The sequence below is a fragment of the Ostrea edulis genome, chromosome 6, assembly GCF_947568905.1.
Source record: "Ostrea edulis chromosome 6, xbOstEdul1.1, whole genome shotgun sequence".
NCBI lineage: Eukaryota > Metazoa > Mollusca > Bivalvia > Ostreida > Ostreidae > Ostrea > Ostrea edulis.
Genome location: NC_079169.1, coordinates 7,075,999 through 7,103,369, shown reverse-complemented (window position 1 = coordinate 7,103,369; position 27,371 = coordinate 7,075,999). Strand labels below are relative to the sequence as shown.

Here is a 27,371-nt window from a genome sequence, read left to right as displayed (position 1 = left end):
ATTATCTAGCAAAATTAGAATATAAAATACAAGAGGAAGTTAGAGACAAGTCATATGATAAAACCCTGAGTGACAGAAGAATTTGTAGGGGTAAAACAACACTTCCAGGCAAATATGGCCAACATTTCAAATTTAGGAAGTGTCATTAGTAATATTGATGACATTGAGAAAGGTAAAATTTAACCTTGTCATCAGCTGTCTAAATATTGAAGCTCATTTTAAAAAATATAGTGACAGACTTAGTCAGTTGGTGACTGATATTTCAGCGAGTTATATTTAAGATTTTATATATATATATATATATATATATATATATATATATATATACTTACATTATGCCTAGTATTGAAATGAACTTCATCCTGGATTAAATTTAAAGATAAGAAACAGTGACTGGTACACAGCAACTTGCATCTGATCAAATCCCAACTTTTGTAAAAAAAAAAAAAAAAAAAAAAAAAAAAAACAACCCAACTTTCTTCTCTTTTAACAAAACCAATATAAATAATATATCTTTAAGGCGTGACCATGTTTGAGGGCGAAGCAAAAAGTATTGGAATTAGTACCTATAGCCAAAACAGGACAAAAAACAACCCGAAGTTAGCACGCGGACAGAACTCTATCCAAACATCCTAATTTTGGGATTTTGACAATTTGATCCACCTATCGATTGTATATTGTTTAACATCCCTCTTGAGAATATTTCGCTCATATGGAGATGTCACCACTGCAGGTGAAGGGCTGCAAAATTTAGGCCTATGCTAGGCACTTATGGCCATTTAGCAGGGAGGGATCTTTATCGTGCCACACCTGCTGTAACACGGGACCTCGTTTTTTTGTGGTGTCATCCGAAGGACCGCCCCATTTAGTCACCTCTTACGACAAGCAAGGGGTACTGAGGACCTATTATAACCCGGATCCCCAAGGGATCCTATTGAACGCGGGAAATATTTATAACGCAATTGATGTAAACAGTGCATTGTGACGTCATATTCAGCGTCGATATTATCAAATTTACAAACATAGGAGACATGGTGCGATTGCGTTAATCGAGGAGTGATTATATATGATTAAAAAATTATGATTTGCATGTTTTTACGCATTTTATGTAACATCTCAGAATGATGTGAACTAGGGTAGATGAGATACAAAATGGAGAAATACATGTCCGCAAGCTCGTATTCGGATCGACCCCCATTTGGACCAAAAATTTTAAGTTCCATAGGTATGGTTTAACTTTTCATTAGTTTTCTATATTTCCCTTTTAAACATGTATATATGTGTTATCTATAGGGAGAGCTCCGCTCTCACGGCCTTTTGGGACGTGAGAGGGCTTTGCCCTCTGTTAATTACATGCAACAAGTAAGTGAACAGTAGATTGTTTAATGTTACATTGGCAGCAGGCAATGCCAAAACTTGCTGTCAGAGCTAGTATACGTATATTTATGTATTTCAGTAAAATTTCTGTGAAAATTATGCAAGGAAAAAATAAATTCATACACCAGACTCAGTGATGTAAAAAGGAATAACAGGCATACTCAGTTGAACATATATATATATCCATTAAATCTAGGTTACCAAACTTGTCAGGATTCAGGAAGAATTGATAAGTTTTTGAGATAGTGGTATACCCAGGCAATAAGAAAAGTTAGAACTCGAATTTATTGACGGTGTTAGTTTTTTCTGATGAAGTTAATGGTTTATATACTATATTATGTCTAGGCACTAAAACATTTAAATTCCACAATTTTATTATTCTTTACTGACACATTCAACCAGTCATGATAGCCTTCTTGTTTGAGTACTTGCTTAACAACCAGGAGGCCTGCAAATTGGTTTGATAATTGATCCCAGTGCCACATCAAACCTGCACCACATTTAACATGACTGTTCTACTTCACCAAGCACCCAGCATTAGAAGTGAAAGAGGTCCTTTGAATATGTCCTAGACAGAAGTCCTATGTTACTGCATTTGTTGGCTTGATAAAGAATCCTCATTGCTATGACCTTGACCTCCATGCATAGGTCAAAACTTGTAGTAATTTGCATACATGAATGAGATATTCTCTAATGGGATGTAAATCAGCAAAAATAACAGACAAACAATCATTGATAGTCATCATGGTCATTCAAACTTGCTGTGTGAGTGATGTGCAGCACATTAAACCGTGCTCACTTTTACATATAGAGATACCTGATAAAAATGTTTACAGTAAAACACGGTTACAGTGAACCTCCAGGGTCAGAAAAAAAACAATTCATTATAACCAAACCTCATAATACAGTGAAACACAGTTACAGTGAACCTTTAGGGTAAAAAAACAACAACATTTGTTATATCCAAACTTTTGTTATGTAGAACAAAATTTTTGTTATTTTACTCTCTTAGGGGAATAAATACCACTTCACAATAATTGTGAATTCATTATATAGTGTATTCATTATAAGGGTGATTAAAATCAGATCCTTTGATCCGCTACACAAGGATCTGAAGAAACCCCATGGAGGGTCATTTCCTGGTGACCTTTGTTATGTGATTAAATTAGCCAATGGCAATGCATAATTTGCACTGTCTTGAAATGTGACCGAGTACATGTTTGAGTATTTTTGGAGCTTTACAGTGATAAACACGGAGTTGGTACATAACATGGTGATGCCCATGTCGACCATGTTTACAACTGTAACTGGGATACTGGAGATGCGTGTCACCTGATCTTTCAACAAGTGGACAAAATGCGATAATTTTCTCCCCCATATCAGCATGATATAAAATTCTTTTTTACAGAAATTAAGATTTTGTAAAGTATTGACTTTCCATAGTATGTCAGAAGTACAGCTATGCAGTCTTTTCTTTGTAGCAATGCATTTAATTCCATTTTTAACTCTTTGATATTAAAGAAAGACAGGATAGTTTGAACTGCCACTTTCAACTTCAACATCCATCTTCCCTGAACAGCCAAATAGTGCAAGATGTCTGAATGGTCAGATCTGTCATGAATATTTTAAAAAACAGAAAGGTCCCCAGGAGATGACCCTGTATGGGGTTCCTTCAGACCCTTTTGTAGGGATCTACAAGAGTGGATGAAAAGATATGATTTTAATCAGATTGGTTTTACTGTATATATCTGTGGAATTGCTTGTTGTTTAACAGATTAACTTGGCAATCTAATTAAAATCAGACCTTCTCTAACCGTTACACTGGAGAAGGCAGTGTAACAGTTAGAGAAGGTCTGATTTTAATTAGATTGATTAACATGGTAGCTTTGTAGTGTATATCTGGATGAAGGAGTGATGTTTTGAAAGAGTGTATGGAAAGCAAGATTGCTTGTATGTACAAAACATTATTATGATATATTGGTAATCTGTTATATTTCAGACATGGGGTTACCGATTGGTATGTCAAGACATAATTTTCAAGTTCAGTTTCTCTTTAATTAACACTTAATTGACAATGTATGAAAATCAATCATGGATTTGATACTGTTCTTTGAAAATTTTCTTTCAAGCATGTTTTTGTATTTTTATCAGTTTTATCAAACTGCATGTTACACTATACAAGCTGCTTTTTAATTTATTGTATTTCTCCAAAAGTCTTAAACTTAAAGTGGTCAATGAAAGTGTACAGTTTACACTGCATAATGCTTCAAGCATGCTGGTTTCTGCCCTTTTTCTGAGCTATTCTCGAACAGACTTTGAACTGAATTTTGGGAAATTACTGATGAAGCCCAAGTAAGGAAGATAAATTTTAAAGCAATTCATTTATTGTGTATTGGTCTTTTCATACCAGTAGACAATTACTAATTAAATGCAATATTTTCTTATTTGATTAATTAGCACAACAATGACCTTATAAGCAGAAAAAAAGAAAATCAAATTCCCAGTATTCAGTTTTTCTTTTATTTACTGCATTTTAATTTTTTTAGCAGATCAGGCACTGTTTAGTTGTAGATCTGACTGTGCACGTTATAATTTATAATAAAGCTGAAGCAATCAAACTGTCAGTTGGAAACATACAAATCAGGAGTGAAAAACATGGTCTTTACCATGGCAGTTATTAGTCCATGCATGTACAACAAAAAGGTTCTAAAAATGACAAAAATAGCTCCTTACTCAAAATCACATTTCTTATCGATGAAAAAAGTGCACATATTGCTTCATATTTACTTGAGCCATTTCGGTCATATTTTCGGTGTATTGCAAAATCCTGGTTCTTGCTAATTATGATTATATAGTAAGGAAGATGTTGTGTGACAATTTGCTTGTCTTGTGCTGTCAAGGGTGTTCATATTTGATATTCTACAATTACATGTATAAATTAGTTCAGAAGATTTAGTTAATTAGTACCATGCAACCAGTGATATTCCTATTTGATATTCTATGAGTGACTAATTATTTCTATAGATTGGTCTAGTATGTAGATTATAGTTATACCAAGGAATCCATTCAGACAGATAATACCAAGATGTTATCTTTGTGAACCAAGTGTCCAACTTACTGGTCACCCTCCAGGGTAATAAATCAAACACATGGTAACCCTGGCTCATGATGAAAATGCAACTTAATTGTACACTTATGATACATTTATACATTTGCAGTTTACTTACTTGAACATGTTGAAAGTGAAATATTCTTGTATATATCCGAAATATTCTTGTATATCTTGGGGCAATATGAATTAGGCAGTGTTGCATCAATCTGAAAACACTGCTCCAGGCTCGCGGTAAAGGCAGGGGTATGGTTAGATCAGGTATGTTTTAGTAGTGTGACAGTCGCAGGTAGACATACCTATTTTGGACAGCGACTTAATGGACAGAGTAACAGATGGTGTAGTGACATCTCTTCTCAGGAAGTGATCGTGTTCTAATCAGGGACTTACACGGAGCAGAAGTGAATTGTGTTTAACATTAAAGGAACAACTGGATCAGAAATTATATACTGAGACACAGGAAAGGTGTGGCCTGAACGCTTGTAATTTATCTGCAATCGACGGGCTTGTGAAAGTGACTAAAGGAGCAAATTTTTATTAATACATTTTTGGGGTTTTTATTTTGGCCTTTTATTCACCGTAATTTGGGCACCAACTTCTGCTTTGAGATTATATCTGTAATTGTGATGTTTTGAGTGAATTGGAATATTTAACAAAGTAATCTAGGAATCTGATGTATTTTATGATAATATATCTGTGCCACTCTGAAGAACTATATAGCTGGTGCACCCCTAGATTACTGATCATACATGCTGTAAGAATTAGCTTCAAGTGAAAGTAAGTGATTTAGGATGAGGCGAACCAGTTCATACGCTGTGGCTGAGAAAAAAATTGACAATGAAAGTGATGTACCATCTGACGCCACTCTTAAAAGATTCCGATGTTTACGTGTCTCGGGGAAACAAAGGGCAGAGAACTCTGAGCAAGATGAGGTGGATGAACATGAGAGTGAAGATGCACCAGCGGAACTGGTGTCGGATCTCTCACAACGGAAGAACACACAAGTAGATAAAGACAGTGCACAAAGAAGAGCTCTCTACTCCCGGCGCTTCTCCGAGCCTGGAAAAGTCCTCATGTCCACCGGTCAAACCGGCCAGCGTTTCCATCGCAGCCAGAGCCAGGTGGACCAGACAATGCTAAACAAACAGATATTGCATGATAGAGGTGGTACAATAATCCCCGAGTTATATGTACAACTTGGATAGTTCTAAACAAGCACATATTGTATCATAGAGGTGGTACAATAATCCCCGAGTTATATGTACAACTTAGATAGTTCTAAACAAGCACATATTGCATGATAGAGGTGGTAAAATAACCCCCGAGTTATATGTACAACTTAGATAGTTCTAAACAAACACATATTGTATCATATAGGTGGTAAAATAATCCCCGAGTTTTATGTACAACTTAGATAGTTCTAAACAAGCACATATTGCATCATATAGGTGGTAAAATAATCCCCGAGTTATATGTACAACTTAGATAATTCTGAACAGAAGGTTGTGTATTGCAATATTTGTGTGTCAGATGAATTCTTACTACCACAGGGTTCTGACACAATCTGGGCAAACTGGTATGCGTAGTATAATAGGAGACTATTATACTGTACAAAGTAGAGAGATATACCAGTTTGCTCAGATTGTGTCAAAACCCTGTGCTTGCTATAAATAACCATTGGGAAATGTAATTGCAGTTTGATGTCTCTTGAGGTACATCTATATTGAAAGATGTATATGTACATGTGCCCTTGTGATGTTTACACGAAAGTTAAGGACCACCATCACTGTCAAATGTATGCAGTCAATATTGTAAAATTTCTGAAATCCTATGCAAAGATCTGCAAAATTATAAAAATCAAGATTTTTAAAAGGAAAAGAAATCTCACAAATCTATATGGACAGTATCTGCTGATTTTGGTTGGTCGGTAACGTTTTGTCCAAATGTACTCTGTACTTTGAAACATGAGATTAAGTTCTCTTCATGAGAACTTTACTCTGCATGAATTCAAGTTCACAATGAGATAAAAAAAATCCTCATGTTTGGAGTTTTCGTTATTTTACATCTGTTGTGCCATATACATGTATATGCTGAGAAATTAATCAAATTTTAGATGACAGTGATGTTATATGGGGGCATCAGAGAAATTTTTAAGATCCTGGTTTCGTAGAATTCTCCATGTTTTTGTGCTTGTCAGTCAACAAGAACCATGGAATTGTCATGGATACTTCTTCATGTTATTGGTCAGATTAGCAAATGTGATATCAATGTTACTGTTTATATGACATTACATTGTGACCATGGTTACTGCATAGTATTTTTAAATGAAACTCGGCATGTTTTTTTATTAATATAAAATAAGTTGGAATGTAAATATATGACAAATTTTGACAAAGATAAATTCAACAATTAGGCTATACTGGAGAAATAACGCCTCACAAAATATAAGTGATCATGAATGACAGATAAATGATGCGCGCTTGTGTAACAGATCCACAGAAATTTGATAAAATTGAATAAAACATCGTGTAGTATGATGTACGTGCATTCACCTTTAAAGATTTAGAAGATCTAGCAGGACCAGGAATGTTGAGGTTGTATTTATTATCAGGGTCTATTTTCATACCCCCCCCCCCCCCCCCCCCCCCCCCATAATACAAGCAATCTAGAAATCCATGATATATTAAAACAGCATAGATTTTTAACTGACATAACAGTCTCCTGATAGATGTACATATTTCAATACAAAGTATTTGTACCGGTTATGAAAATTAAAGAAATGGATCAAATGAAATGTGAAGATTTCACCAGTGTAGGATAACCTGGTAAAAATTGATATTAAACTGTTTGACCTGTATAGATGAGACTGTTTGTTCTACATGTAGTGAGGACTGTGATATTAAACTGTTTGACCTGTATAGATGAGACTGTTCTACATGTAGTGAGGACTGTGATATTAAACTGTTTGACCTGTATAGATGAGACTGTTTGTTCTACATGTAGTGAGGACTGAGTTGTACTCTTGTCCTTGTTAGTGTGATTAGTACTACAGTGTGATTAGTACTATTAGAGTATATACTTACTGAATCCGTTAAAACTGCATTGGCTGTGTTGTCAGAGGACATCTGCTTGTTTGTGACAGGTTACAAAGTGTGCAGAGTCCCTGCAGACATCCAAATATTGATCCCTAAACATGTTAAATTCTTCTCATTCAGAGTGATCAGTTTACACAAGTAACAGGTTGTTGAACTGCGGGCTCTCTGTAACACAAGTGTCTCTCTGATGTAAGACAGAGGAATTTTAACAAATTTATATGATTATTGAAAGGTTTTTGAAATTACACAGATGGCCTCGAGACGTGTAAAAGCCAAAGGTATAGAAAATGATAGAAATGTATAGAATGGAGGTTTTGATATCTCAACATTTCTTGTATTAAAGTAAAACTTTGTGTTTGAACTATGATGTAGTGGTAATGAACTGTGGTGTATTTACAGGTGCCCAGGTGGCCACCAGTTTACTGCAGCAGAGAGCCAATGATGTGAGAGCAAACCGGGTCAACTGGCAAAGCTATGTTCAGTAAGTGGCAACTTCATAAAAACAAGACATTTCTAAACCTTAGATAGAAGGCATGATGGGTGTATGATCTACCAGAAGAATGGTATAACATCCTTAATAGATAAAGGCATGATGGGTGTATGATCTACCAGAAGAATGGTATAACATCCTTAGATAGAAGGCATGATGGGTGTATGATCTACCAGAAGAATGGTATAACATCCTTAGATAGAAGGCATGATGGGTGTATGATCTACCATATGAATAGTATAAAAATCCTTGAGGGGAAGAAACAAAAGCTATGATACAAATGTAAGATCAGAAACACAACAGAATAGTCTGAGAAATAAAACTTCTGCTTCATACTTAGATATTTTATTGAAAGTAGATATTAACAGCAAACTAAAAACTCAACTTTATGACAAACAGGATGATTTCAGCTTCTCCATTGTCAACTTCCTATATTCATGTAGCAATATTCCATTATTACCTGCATATGGTGTGTTTATATCTCTACTGATTCGATATATGCAAGAGATTGTTTTGAAATCGAAGCAGGCTACTGACAAACAAGTTAATGGGGCAGGGGTTTCAAATCAGCATTTTGCAAATTCTATGGTCATTATAACAATCTAGTTTGCCAATACAACCTATCATTGGGTCAAAAGCTGTCTGAATAATGTTTCATAACGATAGTTAGGCCATTCTTGGCACACTGATTTTAACTATGGATAACTCAGTTCACCTGATCAAGATATAGGGCTCACGGCGGGTGTGACTGGTCAACATGGGATGCTTACTCCAACTAGGCACCTGATCTCACTCCTGATGTGTCCAGGGTTCCATGTTTGCCCAACTCTCTATTTCGTCATGCTTACAGGAGTTATGAGATTGATCACTGTTCGTTATCTTCACCGTTCATATGAAAGCCTTGGGGAAAAAAATAGGATGTACATACATTGTTTTGTACAGCTTTTCCTGAGACCTTGTTATCTAAACTAGTAAAAACAAATGCTGTGTCATTCTGTCGCTTGCTCCATTTCAACCATGCATAAATCCGATTTTGTTTGACATGTAACTGATTTCAGTGCTGCTGTAATAGCTGATTTTTGTTTGTGATGTAACTGATTTCTGTGGTCGTGTAATAGCTGATTTTTGTTTGTGATGTAACTGATTTCTGTGGTCGTGTAATAGCTGATTTTTGTTTGTGATGTAACTGATTTCAGTGCTGCTGTAATAGCTGATTTTTGTTTGTGATGTAACTGATTTCTGTGGTCGTGTAATAGCTGATTTTTGTTTGTGATGTAACTGATTTCTGTGGTCGTGTAATAGCTGATTTTTGTTTGTGATGTAACTGATTTCTGTGGTCGTGTAATAGCTGATTTTTGTTTGTGATGTAACTGATTTCTGTGGTCGTGTAATAGCTGATTTTTGTTTGTGATGTAACTGATTTCTGTGGTCGTGTAATAGCTGATTTTTGTTTGTGATGTAACTGATTTCTGTGGTCGTGTAATAGCTGATTTTTGTTTGTGATGTAACTGATTTCTGTGGTCGTGTAATAGCTGATTTTTGTTTGTGATGTAACTGATTTCTGTGGTCGTGTAATAGCTGATTTTTGTTTGTGATGTAACTGATTTCTGTGGTCGAGTAATAGCTGATTTTCGTTTGACAGGGGACAGATGATTTCCCAGGAGGACTACAATTTCATTTACCAGTTTGACAATGCCAACAATGAGACAAAATCTGCCATGTTGAGGGAGGCTGGCCCGCAGGTAATCAGAGTTATACCCCTTTGTTTCTTAAATCTAAGTTTCAACTCGCTATATTGTTTTGCATATGATACATTCTTATGGGAACATGTCATATAAGCCAGCTGTAACACTTAAGTCATTGTGGAATTCATAAGAATGGCTAATTTCTTTCTAATATTGCTAGATAATGAGAGTTATTTTCCTCTCGTACGCTGTTATGAGCTCAAAGTATTCTGTAATCATAAGTTTCATTTTTTAAGGGAGCTATTATCTTCGTTAGTCAAGGATGATGATGATACACGATATTCACTGTGTATCATCACCCTTGGCTAGTAAAGATTAGGAGCTGTATCATACATTTATTTTACTTTTATGGAATTGGCTGGTAAGGTGTTACAGGATCTCACTCATTCGAGTAATCAGATATTGAGAGTTATGAACCTGGTATGTTGTAGTTTGCGAGGACGTTCTTTAATCTGATGAGTCAGATAGCTAAAGACCAGACTCTACAGTATATTCTGACTATGCTGGACGATGTGTTACAGGTATGTTGTCGTATAATGTCAATTTCAAGCTTTGTTTTCTGTAGGTGGGAAGTTCCAACTCAACTTTTGTATATTTCTAGTTGAATAATTCTAGATATTTAGTCATCCAGACTCTCAATATAGAAAATAAATTATAGGTAACAAAATCACCACTTTAAGATTCTATGAGACCGGTGAAGTGAATTATTTTTATTCTGCAGATAATAGAAATTGGTGTAAATCACTGTTTTACTTGCAAAATGGCTTGTACCTTTGTGCAAATTTTTTTGGACGTTTCTCTGCAGGAAAATTTTATTGCTATTCTGCAAATGCTACACTGTATATAATGCAAAAATCACCTTGCGGAAATGTATACAGTATTATAGCTGATTATCTTGCATTGTAGGAGGACAAAGCCCGAGTAGAAATCCTGAAGGAGTATGCCAAACAAATGAAGGAATCAGTATGGACGCCATTTATACATCTCCTGAACAGAAACGACAGATTTATCGTGAACCAGGTACACCTGAAATATTAGAACCAGAGATTTATCGTGAACCAGGTACAGCTGAAATATTAGAACCAGAGATTTATCGTGAATCAGGTACAGCTGGAATATTAGAACCAGAGATTTATTATGAATCAGGTACAGCTGGAATATTAGAACCAGAGATTTATCGTGAATCAGGTACAGCTGGAATATTAGAACCAGAGATTTATTATGAATCAGGTACAGCTGGAATATTAGAACCAGAGATTTATCGTGAATCAGGTACAGCTGGGATATTAGAACCAGAGATTTATCGTGAATCAGGTACAGCTGGAATATTAGAACCAGAGATTTATCGTGAATCGGGTACAACTGGAATATGAAAACTTGAGATTTATGGATTTTATAGTATGCCATTATAAATGATCATGTCACTTGTTAGTTCCTGTATATTGAATGATCATCAAAGGCTATATATAGAGTAAGTTTACTGTGTCGAAATAGACTACAACTTTATCATAGAAATTAAAAATATCTCCAGGTCGTTTCCTGGGATCGAACTCCAGATTTGTAGGTCTGAAGGAAGCTGTGAAATCATGTGAGCTCCACAGGCCCTTGAGCATTGAAGAGTTAAATAGTTATACGAGACACATTATTAAAAGTGAAGTAGCAATTAAGCCTTTAACATGAAAAACTGAGTATGGTAATACTGTATAGGTGAGAATTTAATTTTGGCATAATTAGCAACAGTGTTGAGGTGGCTAAAATTGAATATCGCCAATATCCATTCCATATTGGAGGTAATACCTTTCTTTCTTGGAATTATAAAGTCGCTAGAGTTAGCTATCACTAAATATGTATTCTCATAACTCATGGACAAATCGCTAAATTTGTGTCTCGCTAAAAATACCACTTACATGTATATGGTATACACTCAATATGATCAAGTGAAAAATTCTCGACAGGATGCAAAAGTAATCAACCAATCAATCTAGAGGAGAAATCTTTGTTTACTTCTGTTGTGTTACTTAGAAAAAACCCATTAGAATAACCAATAACTTTCTAGTGAACATTTAAAATCTTTTTAATTTTACACTGACACTAAGGGTATCGCTAAGTGTCGATCACTTTAGGCACAGAAAAAGGATATTTAATGATGTGATTATTTTGTGAGAATCCATTTTACTCTCTGCAATCCCCAATACTTTTATATTTGACAAAAATAAACATATCCCATTTGGTAATTTGGTAAAATGCCAGTACTTGTTGCATTTGGCTCATTGGTCCAAAAACGTCTTCCAAATGTATTAGTATTTAAAAGTCCTTTGATTATGTTGAAGACTGCAGAATTTTATAATAGATGTTATCATTTTTTTTTTGCAGACCAGTAGAATCATTGCTAAGATTGCCTGTTGGGGTAAAGAATTGATGGGGTTGGATGACTTAAAGTTTTATATGGACTGGCTAAAAAATCAGCTCAGGCTTCCGGTAAGTTCTGTTGTTAAAACTAATGATATACAATTACTATGAAAATAGTCACTGTTTGAAAACACGATACAATGGATTGTAATTGTACATGTTTATGTAGATCTCTTTTGAAATATCCAGTGTAAATACATTTGCAAAGATGAATTTGCGTGTTACAAACAATAGAAATTGTCCTCAAATGATTTTTGTATCTGTTAACCCAGTTAATGTGTTTTGCAAGTGTTATAAAAAGGACTGATATAGACAGTGAGTGAATAATATAGGGTTATTGAACTTATATTGGTGAATATTGTCACGAGTTGGCTGTAAAATTGCACGAGCTTGTGAGTGCATTTTTACAGCCAACGAGTGCCAATATTCACCTATATAAGTTCAATAACCCTTTTATGATATAGCTAAAGTATGTACATGTAGTTGTTAAATTATATCCCTTTTCATTCAAAATACTCCAAAAGAGACGAGAATTCATCAATATTGGCATCTAAGGTGAAAGTGTGCATTTCTTAACTGTTCAATATTAAACCCGTCATTGATGCATGAAGCAAACTGATTTTGTGAATGGGGACATCATGATTTATGTACAGTAAAACATTTTGTTTAAGTAAATAAAATGAATATTAAATAACAGCTCTGTCAGATTCGGAGGACCGTCGTCTGCCATTTTGGCTTGTTTATTTCGTTACAGTAAGGTCAATATTGAACGCTCATACTCGGATTGTTTCGGGCGCACACAATTTACGCAATGCAAAATTAGCGTTCAATAAATTCTCAGGATATTGAACGCTAACATTCTCTAGATTTTACGCAGATTTTATAATAGACTATTTATTAGCTATATAATAATACGGATAATTGCATTTCATGACAATGGTGTGTACATGTATAAAGTAACTATGTAGACGTCGCGTTTCAGGGTAATGAATACATACAGACTGCAGCTCGCTGTCTTCAAATGATGCTACGAATCGAGAAATACCGACAGGTGTTTGTGGACGTTGATGGAATAGCTACGTAAGTTTGTAGATACCTTATGATTGGACATTTATCATTCTCGTACATTACTATGAATTAATTTCAATACTAGCATGGTAAATACCTATATCACAATGTTGAAATAAATACTGATACACTAAATTGACCACATCTGCCATGATGAACCGAGGTAATAAGAATTGGTACTTGTAGGATTGTATGATAACCTTATTGTTCTGACCTCTTTGCACTTGTAGGATTGTATGATGACCTTATTGTTCTGACCTCTTTGTACTTGAAGGATTGTATGATGACCTTATTGTTCTGACCTCTTTGTACTTGAAGGATTGTATGATAACCTTATTGTTCTGACCTCTTTGTACTTGTAGGATTGTATGATGACCTTATTGTTCTGACCTCTTTGTACTTGTAGGATTTTATGATAACCTTATTGTTCTGACCTCTTTGTACTTGTAGGATTTTATGATAACCTTATTGTTCTGACCTCTTTGTACTTGTAGGATTGTATGATAACCTTATTGTTCTGACCTCTTTGTACTTGTAGGATTTTATGATAACCTTATTGTTCTGACCTCTTTGTACTTGTAGGATTGTATGATAACCTTATTGTTCTGACCTCTTTGTACTTGTAGGATTTTATGATAACCTTATTGTTCTGACCTCTTTGTACTTGTAGGTTGTATGATAACCTTATTGTTCTGACCTCTTTGTACTTGTAGGATTGTGTCTGTGTTGTTGGGAAGCAAGGTTGGGTTTCAGATCCAGTATCAGCTGATTTTTTGTTTGTGGTGTCTCAGCTTCAGCACTCATATAGCAGAGAGAATGAGCAAGTAAGTGTCACAGAGACAGATCGCATAAATATGTCTTACGAGGATTGTGTTATGGAACAGTATAAATCCTTTTTCATTTTCTTTTACTTATTTGAACCAAGGCAGTACATGTATGTGTTTATTTATGTGCTTCGCAAAAGTTTTTTTTACAGTTTTGATTTCTGATTTCTGTAGAATGACTGACTTGACCATAAAATATTCCATATTCCAAAAGTGGTCTGACATTAATGTTGCATGTCCTCAGTCCATAGGTTCTGGTGGGCTGGGACAAATTCCAAGTTCTACAGAACAGCTGCATGCCTGTGGCATATGCCTATTTTAAAAGAAGCTCATATTCTCTTCAGTTGGCAACAAACAAATTATGGTACTTCTGCCAGTGATCAGAAATGCCAACGGTGATTCTGATTGGCTGAGCTATTTCTGGAGAACTACATGTATAACTGCTTTACTCGTTGTCATCAAACTTTTTACAAAGGTTCCTCCATCTTCACTAGCCAAGGGTGACAACACACCATGTTTATTTCTGACAAACACTATCGTCACCCTTGGCTAGCGAAGATGACGTTTCTGTACAGTGGTCCTAGAGATGTTCTGCCATTATTTTGAAGAGGATTGCTGTTTTTTCTTCATCACTGAGCTATTTTTGAGTTACGATTGTTCTATAACTAAATGTTAGGTCACAAAGCTTTGCACAGATATTACTTTGATTCTAGTTCGGGTTATTCTCATTTGAGATTAGCTTTCTTAATTTGTTGACTCGTCCATTTACAGCGAAAATGCTAAATCTGTGAATGAGATAAACAAGCTAATGGATGCAGAATAGAGATTCATGAAAGTTTTGTGATCCATGAACCTTTTTTTTTCATTGCAGGTATTATTATCTATATATGGCTGATATACCCAAAATATTTCAATGCAATTTTAATTTTTCAGAGATAAAATAATTCCAGTGTTGTCAGACATTCTGAGTGAGTCTGTGAAGGAAAAAGTATCTAGAATTATCCTGGCCACATTTAGGGTATGTAAGATTATTCTCTTATGAGAGGAAAATAAAAAAAACTTTGTTCAATATAATGAAGTCTGCTTATAACAAATTGTTTATCACTGCCCTAGAGATTCGCTATACGATGTAATTGTGTTTTACGGTATTAAACAATGATATGACGGCAAGCAATTATCTCACGTTAAAGATTCTTTTCTTCATAGAACTTGTTAGAAAAGCCTGAGGAAAGAGATTTGGTCCATGAACATGCTGTGGCAATGGTGCAATGTAAGGTTCTGAAACAGCTTGAACTGCTGGAATCCAGGAAGTTTGATGATCCCGACATCGTGGATGACTTAGAATACCTTAATGAGAAACTACAAGAGTCTGTCCAGGATCTCAGGTAACAGGGGCTGTAAAACGCTGGACATTCCTTAAAGGGACTGGTTCACGATTTTTAATAAAAATATTTTTCATTTTTGATGTTAAACATTAGAAATATAACTCATTTAATGTTAACAGCCAAAAATTTTGACCTTCAGAATGCAAGAATGAAAGCAATATTTCAGCCTTAAATATGTGTTATGTAAACAAAGACTCGAGTCTTTTTATGTAAACAAACAAACAAGTGAAATATTGATTTTGTAATATAATGAATCTTAATTTTGCATAGTCACAAATTTTAACTTTTAGATGACACATTTCACCCTAAAAATGCTTGAAATATGAAAAATATAATAATACTTAGATCGATATCCATTTCTTTTGAAAATTTCGTAAACAATAGCATACCGCAATTTTTGTTTACAAAACAAAGAATAAACTCTCTAAAATGAGCCTCTGTGATGATGTATAACCTTAATTTTCATGTGAAATCTTTCAAACACATTAGACAGTAGATTTTGATCATTAAAAGTGAAAAACAAAATTTTGGGTAAAATCGTGAATCAGTCCCTTTAACGTTGTAAACATTAAAGATACAAGATACCAGGGAGATATTTGATATAAAAGTTCGTAAAACTATTCGTAAATGTTTTGATATTGCTAAAATCCAATATTTACCACAAAAAATTCCCATGAAACCACGTTTACTTTTGCATTATTTACAAAACTTTACTTGAAATTTCAATGGAAAAACATTACCCCAAAATTTAAATCCTTCAAAACCATCTTTTTATTGGTGTATTTCATGTAATAATGAGTATCTTGTGACGTTAAACTGGCATTTAGTAGATTAGGCAAACATACACCGACTATCACAATCACTCTCAGTTACATGTTGTCAACCCCCTTCTCCCCATTACCCCCCCCCCCCCCCATCTCCCCCTCCTCATCCCCCCAAACCAATGTAAGATAACAAAGAGGTCAATGTTTTCCAAAACCAACACATGAAATAAATTTAGTGCAATGCATTTTCTAATAAGATTTGCTGGACAGTTTATTTTTCATAGAGGATTGTAACTTTCATTCCAGTCTGTATTGTTTAATGTGTGTGTGCTTTCCTTGCAGCTCCTTTGATGAATACACATCAGAGATCAAATCAGGGAGGTTGGAGTGGAGCCCAGTTCACAAGAATGAGAAGTTCTGGCGGGAAAATGCAATCAGACTCAATGAGAATAACTACTCCCTCCTTAAGTAAGACTATTAAGCTACTTCATTACATGCAGCAGTGTAACATATGAGAAGCAAGTTATCAATATCTTCTGTACATGCATCAGCCGTGTTATAAAAGTTTAAAAATCACATGCAGGAAGTGTTCCTGAGACATGCTTACTACTTATTGAATACTTAACATTGCAGACCAGTTACATGTACATTGTGCTGTGTAAATTTTGATTCTGTCGTGATTATTGTTTATTACAAACAACGTTCACATTGGTAATTTAGGTTTGTTCAGGTTACAGTATTAATGTATGTGTTAATGAATAAAATCTTCGAATGTTTCCGCATTGGGAATTGTGTGTGTCAGAATTGTATATCTAAATGCAAATACTGTGGTATGTGTATAAATTATCTGTCATGTTTTACTCTGCAGGATGTTGGTTAGACTTTTAGAAAGTAGTAAAGATCCCTTGATCCTGTCTGTTGCTGCTCATGACCTTGGAGAGTACGTCAGGCATTATCCACGGGGAAAAGTGTAAGTATGTCCGTCATTATCCACGGGGAAATTTAAGTATGTCAGTCATTATCCACGGGGAAAAGTGTAAATATGTCAGTCATTATCCACAGGGAAAAGTGTAAGTATGTCAGGCATTATCCACAGGGAAAAGTGTAAGTACGTCAGCCATTATCCACGGGGAAAAGTGTAAGTACGTCAGCCATTATCCACAGGGAAAAGTGTAAGTATGTCAGGCATTATCCACAGGGAAAAGTGTAAGTATGTCAGACATTATCCACAGGGAAAAGTGTAAGTATGTCAGCCATTATCCACAGGGAAAAGTGTAAGTATGTCAGGCATTATCCACAGGGAAAAGTGTAAGTATGTCAGACATTATCCACGGGGGAATTAAAGTATGTCAGTCATTATCCACAGGGAAAAGTGTAAGTATGTCAGACATTATCCACAGGGAAAAGTGTAAGTATGTCAGCCATTATCCACAGGGAAAAGTGTAAGTATGTCAGGCATTATCCACAGGGAAAAGTGTAAGTATGTCAGGCATTATCCACGGGGGAATTAAAGTATGTCAGTCATTATCCACGGGGAAGTGTAAGTATGTCAGTCATTATCCACAGGGGAAAGTGTAAGTAATGTTAATGGGTGTAAATATTGAAATGAGCTGTATTTATGACCATCATTGAAAGGTTTATGTGAACATTACATAGGTGTTGTCATCAATACGTGTATACTGTAATTCACCACTTATTGTCTGCAAGATTTCGCACTGGAGTTATTGTTAATATAAGTCATCTAATTATACTGTATATGCCAACCATAAACTGACATTGTCATGTTTACTTCAGTGTGATAGAACAGCTGGGGGGTAAACAGATGGTGATGCAGTACTTGTCTCATGAGGATCCCAATGTCAGATTCGAGGCCCTCATCGCTGTCCAAAAATTGATGGTCCATAACTGGTAAAGCAGACTTTAAATTTCTTCTAAATGAAGCAAGATTGATGTCAACTCATACATATACCTACTTGTTCTGCCATATATTAAAGATTCCATGCTTATCCACTGTATGGGACAACAAAATTCAAAATCATAAACCCAGAGCAAAGGGTGGCTGCAATACTTATGAATTGAAGAAAATCTTATCAAGATCATTTTGTCTACAATCTGTCCAACCTCCTAGCATTTTTACAGGTTCCTGTTTTGTTACTTGACACTCAAGATCAGAGTATGCTACACACAGTGCTGGCGTTGAAAGCCTCTATCCATATGGAAAAAATCTCTTTGTATTTTGTGAGCTGTCCAGTGTTTCTACAGTGTACAATTATATCATGCGTACTCGTGAAACAGTCAAAACTATTGTCCCTAGGTAGTGGTGAAGACCCGGGAAGCTGTTGTCGTAGGCCGAGAACAGTTTCCCGGTCTTCGCCACTACCGAGGGGCAATAGTTTTGACTGTTTCCCCAAGTAGGCATGAAATAATTGTTTTATTACTTAATCTGTTAATCGGGCAATAGTTTCTCACGTGACCGGGAAACAGTTCGTCATGTGTATTGGGTAATAGTAGGTCATGTGATGAAATGTTTTTACCCTGCTCATTTTGTGCACCTTTCTCTGCTGATTAAAGTTGGAAAAAAATATGTGTAATATCAATTTATATAGTAGATTAGGTAATAATACTCATTATTTGGCTTTGTATCAGTTCCCTGTACCCAAGTCATATACAGAATGTCCCTATACCAATCTCTTATACATAGTTATACACAGAATGTCCTTATATCTATCTCCTGTATCCTGTGGAACTCCGGGTTAGAATAGGCCCTCAGTACCCATTGCTCAAGTCATAAGAGGCGACTAAATGGGGTGGTCCTTTGTATGAGACCACAACAACCAAAGCCCTGTGTCACAGCAGGTGTTGCACAATAAAGATCCCTCCCTGCTCAAAGGCCGTAAGCGTCGAGCATAAGCCAAAATTTTAACTTTTTAATATTGATACAAGTCAAAACTAGCTCTTCACAGGCAACGGTGACGTCTCTATATGAGTGAAAGATTCTTGGGTTGTTAAACAATATACATCCAACGATTCTCCTGTATACAAGTCATACAGAATGCTCCTATACCTATCTCCATGTATATTTTTATGATTCATGTATATAAATGCATTTTAATTTACATAATACAAAGTTTGATAATATATTTCTATCATTGATAATATAGATTGTGTTTTGTTTTCAAGAATTTTATTTTCACCTATTTTTGCAGGATTACAATTTCATAGAAATTTAGTTCTCAAAATGATTTCCATTACATACCTTTATCATTACAATAACAGTTGCTTAGAAAAGTTTCTGGAGTTTTTACAGTATATGTATACTTTAGGCAATTCTTAATCAATATGCACAACACCAATACTGATTGGTTGTAAATTTCCTCTTTCAGGGAGTACCTGGGTCGTCAGTTACAGACAGACCAGCCTAAGGACGTGCCTGGAATGGTACAGACTGCTGCATAGCGTTAACAGTTTCCAGGGGATTCTCGTGTACTAGTCATAGACATTTACTCCAGAGTCGTGTAGCATTATGTAGGGTAACCATGACATTCCAGGCTGGCCGATATCACTTAACTGTGATCGATTCCACTATCTTATATAAACTATATTTAGCATTATCATAGCATCTGTCATAAAGTCGGGATTTATATATTTATGTGTGTTATATATGATATACAAAATTCGATTATTTGTTGTTTTCATGTCAAAGGACTTGAGGACTCTCTATGCACTGGCCAGAATTTGTTTTTGGACAGAATATTTAAAGTTCTGCAGAAAGAAACCATCTATTGCAATTTTGTTATAGGGCAACAGGTTTCCTTTGCTATAATAAAAAATACTCCATCTTTGAACCTGAAAAGTGGAGTTTTTCAACAACACCCCCCCCCCCCCCCCCCCAAAATTACATGACTAGATGCGAGGCTTTTATTTGGTATGGTTCAGGACGCATATTATATCTCTCTGTTATCAATATAACTTCAGTTTTTATGACCCTGTGTACTTCAGTTTGACAAGAAGAAATGTTGGCCTTCTATAAATGTCTTGATATTCAGTGAATCTTCCTGTAAAACACGAATATCTCACGATTAACTTGTAATGAAATGAAATACACTTATTAGATATCTTTATGTGCAGTGTGTAGAGGTTCCTTGAGATGGTTGTTTGTAGTGTTCAGGTACCTGAAGGACATTACGCCTTCTTCTCCGTGATCATCGTCACATGTCTGACTTCTAGTGTTGATCAAAGGCCCGACTTCATGGATAAGGTCGGTTCATCTTGCTTTCAAACATTCAGTAAATTAAATGTTTTACTGAATGTCCATGTGATTAAGTCACTATTGTATTAAGTTATAATATTCCATTATTTTAGTATGATTGCAATTTGTTGAAGAAAAAAGATTATGTACGCCTGAAAGTATGTTTAAAATTAGAAAAATAAAACGTGATACAATGTAAAATATCTGTTGTATTTTCAAAGGTGGAATCATTTTCAACTCAAACACACATTCACATAAACTTATTTCCGGAAGACTTCCTTTACTGATAATTCGTGTTGCGTTTTGGTTCGGAGGTAACTACATTCCTCAATAGAATTTACATATTCCTCAACGGCCTGCTGTCGTTTCTCATCCTCCAACTTCTCCTGCTCTTTTCTCTCATCAATGGACGTCATGCTTGAGGTGGTAAGTTGTCGTCTGCTCTTTGGTTTTCTTTGAGAAAGTTCGTGTTCCACGCGCCTCAGACGAACAGTAATTCCTTCTTTACCATGTGTGTCTTTGCTATGTCCGTGAAGGTCATGAGAGTTCTGGAGACTAAAACTCATTGGTAATGAATTTCGTCTAGATTCTCTTCTTCGACCGAATTGGTAGAACTGGGATAAACTGGACGGAAGATTGACGTCTGCTGTTTCACTTTTCCGGAATGTTTGTCTCTGAGGACTGACATCACGTCTTCCAATACTTCCTTCAGATGACACCGATTCTTTGGATGGAGAGTTGCTCAGAGTTTGCTGTTTGCATGTTGCTGTTGGGTTGCTGCCGACACTGCTCGCTCTCTCGCGAAGCTCGTTGTTTAACGGGAAGGCATTGTCGGACTCGACAATTTGTTCGATGGAGTGACGTCGCCGCAGGTAATACGGCTGGTACTCGCCTTTTTGTTGCCCTTGTTCCTGCTCGATTTTTCGCACATTGTGTTCGATTTGATGGAGACTTTCTGCTAAGGATGAGTTGATTTTGTGGATGGTCGAATTCAGCTGGAGTTCGCTCTGCTTGATTCGTTTTACTGCAGTTTTAGACATGTTCAAACCGCTGGACATGTTTAATAATCTGAAAAGTAGAGCTGGGATTAGCGTCATCAAAATTTAGTTAAAAGTTTTACAGATACTTATATCAAAAGTTGGGCAGATAGCTGTATCAATTATAAATACTTTTCTGGATAAAACTTTAATAAATTATGTTAACTAATCGAATCGGTCACCAGAGTGCACTGCATGGATTCTAAATTTCGCGGCGATTTTTATGGTACTATGCACCTCTTACGTGTAGCGACAAAATTGGAGCTGGAGTCACCGTTTATACTTACTTTCATTCTTGAAGGCTATTTTTACTCCTGTAACTTTACATGTATATAGTCCAATGAATGATTAGTTACATTGTTGTGCACTTTGCGGACTTGCAAACCGACATTCGATGTACTTTCTTAAGTTACTACGCTATGCATTCGACAAGGCATCTAAAGAATATATATATAGATATATCTATATATTTAATTCCTTTATAAAGTTGTAGTAAACAAGGTGATTTCTGAAACAATGGCTTTATGTAAAGCTTTTTTCTTCTTCTATATTATCACTGCCACAAAAGGTCTCAGACCTGTCCTATCGGTCCCATGAAATTTAAATCCCAGGTAAATTCAGCTGGCTCTTGGACGGAAAACTCTTTATCAAATTTATGAACCTGTTATATAGAGTGGAGCTGCCTGATCTATGAATGTGATAACTTTAGTTATTGTCAGAAAGCTTTGTCACAGTATCTTGTAATCTTGTCATTCATACACCCAGAACGCTGTACTGAAACATGTATGTAATAGCTTTGTTTTATCAGTAAAATGAAAAAAGAAGATTTTTTAGGTTCAAATAACTGACAGTTTAAATTCGATATACAACATAATGTGGGGAGGAACGTCAATATTGTAATAATATATGATCGTATAAGCAAAAATTACGACTCCGGGGATCCTAGTTAATGGAATTATATCAGAAAGTTATCTTTTTCATCGATTCTTATTTTAATATATTAAAGTCATTTATGTTTGAAATCACGACAGTTTATCCTTAACAAACGATACTTTACTAATATGAACTTCTGTTGTGACATTTGCCTTTAGAAAAAGGGGTAGTTGGGGAAATATTTCAAAGAAAAATAATTATCAAGACATGTCGTTTCATTACCGTTATTATGTAAAACTTATACGGTACACATTTTGATGCACCAGATGCGCATTTCGACAAATAATGTCTCTTCAGTGATTCATTTAAATATAGCGCTTTATGTAATGAAGAGAATTACCTTAAAGCGTTTTACATGTAAAAACAAAAACAAACTAAAACAAAGAACAATAAATACATAGAAAAAGGCATAAAATACTAAAACAGGTTAACATAGTAACTATGAGAAGCCTATTATATATCCTAATTTAGTTGACGATCGTACATGTAGTCCAGGAGCGGGCCCAGAACATCTACATCTATATTGGGAGGGGGTTTCATCATATTGGATGGCTTTTTTTACCGCTCTAGCGGGTGGGAACTGCAGCCCTCAAAATAACGGGGGGGGGGGGGGGGGGGGGGGGGGTGAACTGTCACACACCTCCAAAATTCGCTTTTGTAGTCGTTGAAAACTAAGTTTAAAGCTCTTTAAATACATGACTCTGATTTTAATACTTTTTGGCTTTATCATCTACACACTGATCTCTGAGGAATACATACAATGACTAATATGTCTACATATAAAAAAGATAATGAATTCATGAACGTGATGTGTACGTGATATGTTTCTGTTTAAATGAATTTCTTAGAAATAAACTAATAAGTAATAGATAATTGATTAAACATTTTAAACACCAACCTTCTTGTTTTCTCCAAGTTGCTAATATCATAGCATGATTCCTGCTCGAAGCCCATTTCCCTGGATGTTACATTAGTACTCTGATGCTCACTGTGCCTGTGTATGAAGAATTGGGAATCCTTTTTCGCCTTTTATAGACTGAGAGGGAACAAAGCAATCACTGTACAGCTTACTCGCCCCCTTTCCTGTTTAGCTACTGGTCAACATTTTGTCGGAAATAATACTTGTTCTGATCTTGTATTGATTGAACAGTCAGTTCCAGAAAAGAACTCGCAAAATTGTCAAGCTTGGTATTGTAAATTATTTTTGCTAAATTATGTTTGCAAACATATAGGGCTAACATATGCGTCTGGGTGGTTATAGAAATTCTATACATGTATTCGACTTTTTAATAAAAATACGCGGTACGTACATTTAACATTTTTTTTATTCCAATACAAAGGGGTGCAGCATGGATTTTTAATTTCATTGCATCCTGTTTAATTTGAAAAAAAAAAAATCTTTAAAAATGGAATAAAGAGTGACGAATTATATCAAGTCCGAATATTGTAATTGTGCAAAACTTTTAATAAACATCTTCACTAGCCAAGGGTTTTCGGTCCACTCCGTTTGTGGGGAGCGGATTGGACCGCAAACCCTTGGTTACAAAATATGATGAATTAAATTTTCATAGACAATACAGATCAAAGGCCAACTAAATAAAATCAGACTTCTTAGATCCGCGCCGTAAACTTTGCGTTATTAAATTGCAGTCAATCGTTTGAGTGTATATAGCCAACTCATACAAAATAGGTTGATCATATTCTATACTTATTGCTCAAAGTTATATATATATCAGGAAAATGAATTTTATGCAAACGAGTACATGTACATAATTATACTCTTTACAGTCCTGTCCTTGACCGAACGATACCACACTGAATTATACACGTGTTTCACATCACTACATAGAGCCAGGTGGGGAAACGGACATACAGAAGATACCTGAAGTTCCGTCCGGTTTCACCAGTATATACACTGTACATAGGGGATTAATAAATGTGGCTTAAATACAATATAGGCCATATTGTATCGTTTATTGTCAATATACCATCGATATTTATCTTCCCTAACCAAATTTCATCTTCCCCAATGAAAGGTTTAGTCGGCTTTCTAGCTAGGATAATTGAATCATTTTGATTTGCAAGAAATCGTTATTAACCAATGAGAATGGATGTGATAAAAACAACTTAAAATGGCAATCATTTCAGGGCATAGAAATATGCGAAACGTTTCAAACTGTCAAATAAGAAAGCATTATTTAAAGCTGTTATCGGAAGAAATAATTTTTTGTTGACACAAAAACGGGAAGTGGTTAAATCGATACGTACCAGGGCCAGGATATTTTACAATTGTGATGCAAGAACCCGTGGCCCAATTGACAGAGCAAAACAGGAAACCTGAGCACTTTACAAGGTGTCGATAAATTTTGCTCCATAAATGATTTCAAGAACAGTTTTGGTACATGTAACGCAACCTGTATTTCACCGCCATCAATGCAGCTGTATAGGTTTTTAAAGTTTTCATTCTCTTACACAGGAGGGGGGGATAAGTTTGATGCATTTTGATTGGATACGGAGATTTCCGTCATTTTGATTGGATACGGATACATGTACTTCCATCATTTTGATTGGATACGGATACATGTACTTCCATCATTTTGATTGGATACGAACACTACTATCCGCCTTTACTGGGGACGCAGTTCCAACTAAATCTGCCAAGGTGAGAGTAACGGATCATCAGAAGCTGCAACACAAAGTACTACAAAATAATGTAAATACTATCAGACTCAATAGTATAAAATATTGTATAGAATCCACACCATTAAAAAAAATATCGATCACTAAACCTCAAATTCTGTTCTAGCTATCGCCCATACAGTTTATTAATATATATTATAATAATATATAAGGTATTAATATACATTTATCTTATGTATTAAAGATGGGCTAAATACTTTATACCTTGGCATAGTGGATAAAAAGTATAAGAAAAAGATTAAAATCCCGTATTAAACACATCAAAACAATAATACGTACCATCTATTCTTCTGTTTTTAGTAAACCAGAAGTGATCAAAGAATTAGATAGGTTACATGAGGAAAATGTTTTGGTTCCAGCTGACAAAGCTTGTAACAACATTGTGTCTGTTTGTAATGTTATGCTTACAACTGTGTTTCAAACGAACTTGGCATTGATTCCACAGTTGGTAATCGTACTTATAGTCCAACTGACCTTTCATAAGATGCTTCAGTTTTAAAATCATTCCTACATGTATACTGGATTTCTAAACTCAAAACTCTTACAAACATAGATACATTGTTTGATCCAGTAAATGTTTTACCAAGCCCCTATCTTTGCCCCTCACGAAAATATTAACTGCTTTGGAGGAGAAACTCCAAACGTATTGTGCCACGACATATATGCCAAATGTGGTGTGAATCAAATGTGAATTCTAAAAAAATAAATCAAAAGAACTTTAAGTAAAATCAAGATGGTGAATGGAAATATTCCTATCTTGTAATCAGTCATTCCACAAATACTTTGTAAAACACCACTCTAATTCTACGCACAAGTACTCTGAAGTTGATATTAAATAAATGCTGGGGTTCCCCATTGACAATGTCTTCGTAGTAATTGGTGAGTAGGTCTTCCAACAGTCTGTTGGAATTCCTATAAGCACGAATCGTGCTTCTTTGTTAGCTGTCCTGTTTTTATATTGATATGAAACATAATTTATTCAAAAGCTTCTAGATAAGATTAAGAAAAAATAGCTTACTGTGGCTTTAAACTCGACTTAACGATAATCATTTTCATTCGGGAATATGTCGATTCATATCTCCCAGAAAACTCAAAATAAGAGACACCACAGTCTTCCACATATGTTTTATACCTAATTATTTTATTGATTTAACGACAAACTAACAACTACACGCAAATTCATGACAAACGGGATGACTTCAGCTTCTCCATCGTCAAACTTCCCATATTCATGTAGCGATTTTCCATCATTACATGTCCCGTGGGAATCCGGGTTAGAATAGGTCCTCAGTACCCCTTGATTGTCGTAAGAGGCAACTAAATGGGGTGGTCCTTCGGATGAGATTGCATAAACCGAGGCCCCGTGTCATAGCAGGTGTGGCCCGATAAAGACCCCTTCCTGCTCAAAGACCGTGAGCGCCGAGCATAGACCTAAATTGTGCAGCCCTTCACCGGCGATGGTAACGTCTCCATATGAGTGCAAGATTCTCGAGAGGGACGTTAAACAATATTCAATCAATCAATTCATCCATTAATTCCCTGCATATGGTGTTAATGTCTCTCAACGGATTCGATGCGCAAGAGCTTATTTTTGCGTATCCATGTCAGATTTTGAATTGAGGTGGGCTACTGACTGAAATACTGTCTGGGGTGTTTCATATTAATTTGTTGGACTGTTCTTTACATACTGATTTTGACTGCGAATTACTCTGTTTATCTGATCAAGATAGAGGATTAAAATATGTAGTATAATCGTAAATTAAAAAGAACTTGAACACTAATTTTCCACCTTTATTAAACTCTCTAAAGAAGATATTTCAAACACTTTAAAATCTCCAAAATGGTCACATTGCACAAGTAGATGTTGAGTAGGTTTGTGAAAACACAGGGCCAGAGGATAGTGAATCCCACTGGAGGAGTCAAACAAAACACCCAAGTGCTCCCCCTTCATGTTCAGACAATGAATCTTGTGATCAAAGAACGTAGCGACTAGAATTTTATCATTCACAAATACCATTCCTCGTGGCCAAGACGACACCTTAGTTTCCCAAAGCAAAATGCCTGAGGTAGAGAAACACATGATAGATTTCTTTTCAATATTTCCTAGAAAAATACGTTTCATCTTATCACTGATAGCGATGTAAGTAGATAGGTTTACATTCATGTCAATCTCTACCGAAGTATGA

General features: G+C 35.5%; 2 protein-coding genes across 6 annotated transcripts; one reads left to right on the top strand and one right to left on the bottom strand.

Moving 5' to 3' along the window:
• Positions 1–21: 21 nt before the first annotated feature.
• Positions 22–20,716, top strand: LOC125645942 (V-type proton ATPase subunit H-like). 4 transcript variants are annotated; one of them, XM_048871959.2, is made up of 15 exons: positions 32–172; positions 3,377–3,394; positions 7,981–8,062; positions 9,714–9,813; positions 10,248–10,337; positions 10,723–10,836; positions 12,190–12,294; positions 13,208–13,305; positions 14,007–14,117; positions 15,051–15,135; positions 15,324–15,502; positions 16,609–16,734; positions 17,135–17,236; positions 18,061–18,174; positions 19,650–20,716. In XM_048871959.2, exons 1-15 carry the CDS (start codon positions 115–117, stop codon positions 19,720–19,722), a joined length of 1,455 nt encoding a protein of 484 aa, XP_048727916.1. In that variant the 5' UTR covers positions 32–114; the 3' UTR covers positions 19,723–20,716. The 4 variants fall into 4 exon arrangements, with proteins under 4 accessions (XP_048727917.1, XP_048727916.1, XP_055997423.1 ...); XM_056141448.1 differs by lacking the exon at positions 32–172 and adding an exon at positions 1,138–1,225; XM_048871960.2 differs by lacking the exon at positions 3,377–3,394 and having other exon boundaries at positions 22–172.
• Positions 20,706–23,481, bottom strand: LOC125645943 (uncharacterized). Of its 2 annotated transcripts, none has more exons than XM_048871961.2 (2): positions 23,384–23,481; positions 20,706–21,583 (listed from the first exon to the last, which is right to left on the bottom strand). In XM_048871961.2, the coding sequence occupies exons 1-2, from the start codon at positions 23,437–23,439 to the stop codon at positions 20,776–20,778; spliced, it is 864 nt and encodes a 287-aa protein (XP_048727918.2). In that variant the 5' UTR covers positions 23,440–23,481; the 3' UTR covers positions 20,706–20,775. The 2 variants fall into 2 exon arrangements, with proteins under 2 accessions (XP_048727918.2, XP_048727919.2); XM_048871962.2 differs by lacking the exon at positions 23,384–23,481 and adding an exon at positions 21,840–21,972.
• Between the last annotated feature and the right edge of the window lie 3,890 nt (positions 23,482–27,371).

Excerpts from the sequence above, each read along its gene's own strand:
- LOC125645943 (XM_048871961.2), bottom strand. The coding sequence starts at position 23,439 with ATGGGCTTCGAGCAGGAATCATGCTATGATATTAGCAACTTGGAGAAA. Across the intron at positions 21,584-23,383 it reads AACTTGGAGAAAACAAGAAG|ATTATTAAACATGTCCAGCG; the intron begins GTTGGTGTTTAA and ends TCTACTTTTCAG.
- LOC125645942 (XM_056141448.1), top strand. The coding sequence starts at position 1,141 with ATGAGATACAAAATGGAGAAATACATGTCCGCAAGCTCGTATTCGGAT. Across the intron at positions 14,118-15,050 it reads ATAGCAGAGAGAATGAGCAA|AGATAAAATAATTCCAGTGT; the intron begins GTAAGTGTCACA and ends TTAATTTTTCAG. Across the intron at positions 18,175-19,649 it reads AAATTGATGGTCCATAACTG|GGAGTACCTGGGTCGTCAGT; the intron begins GTAAAGCAGACT and ends TTCCTCTTTCAG.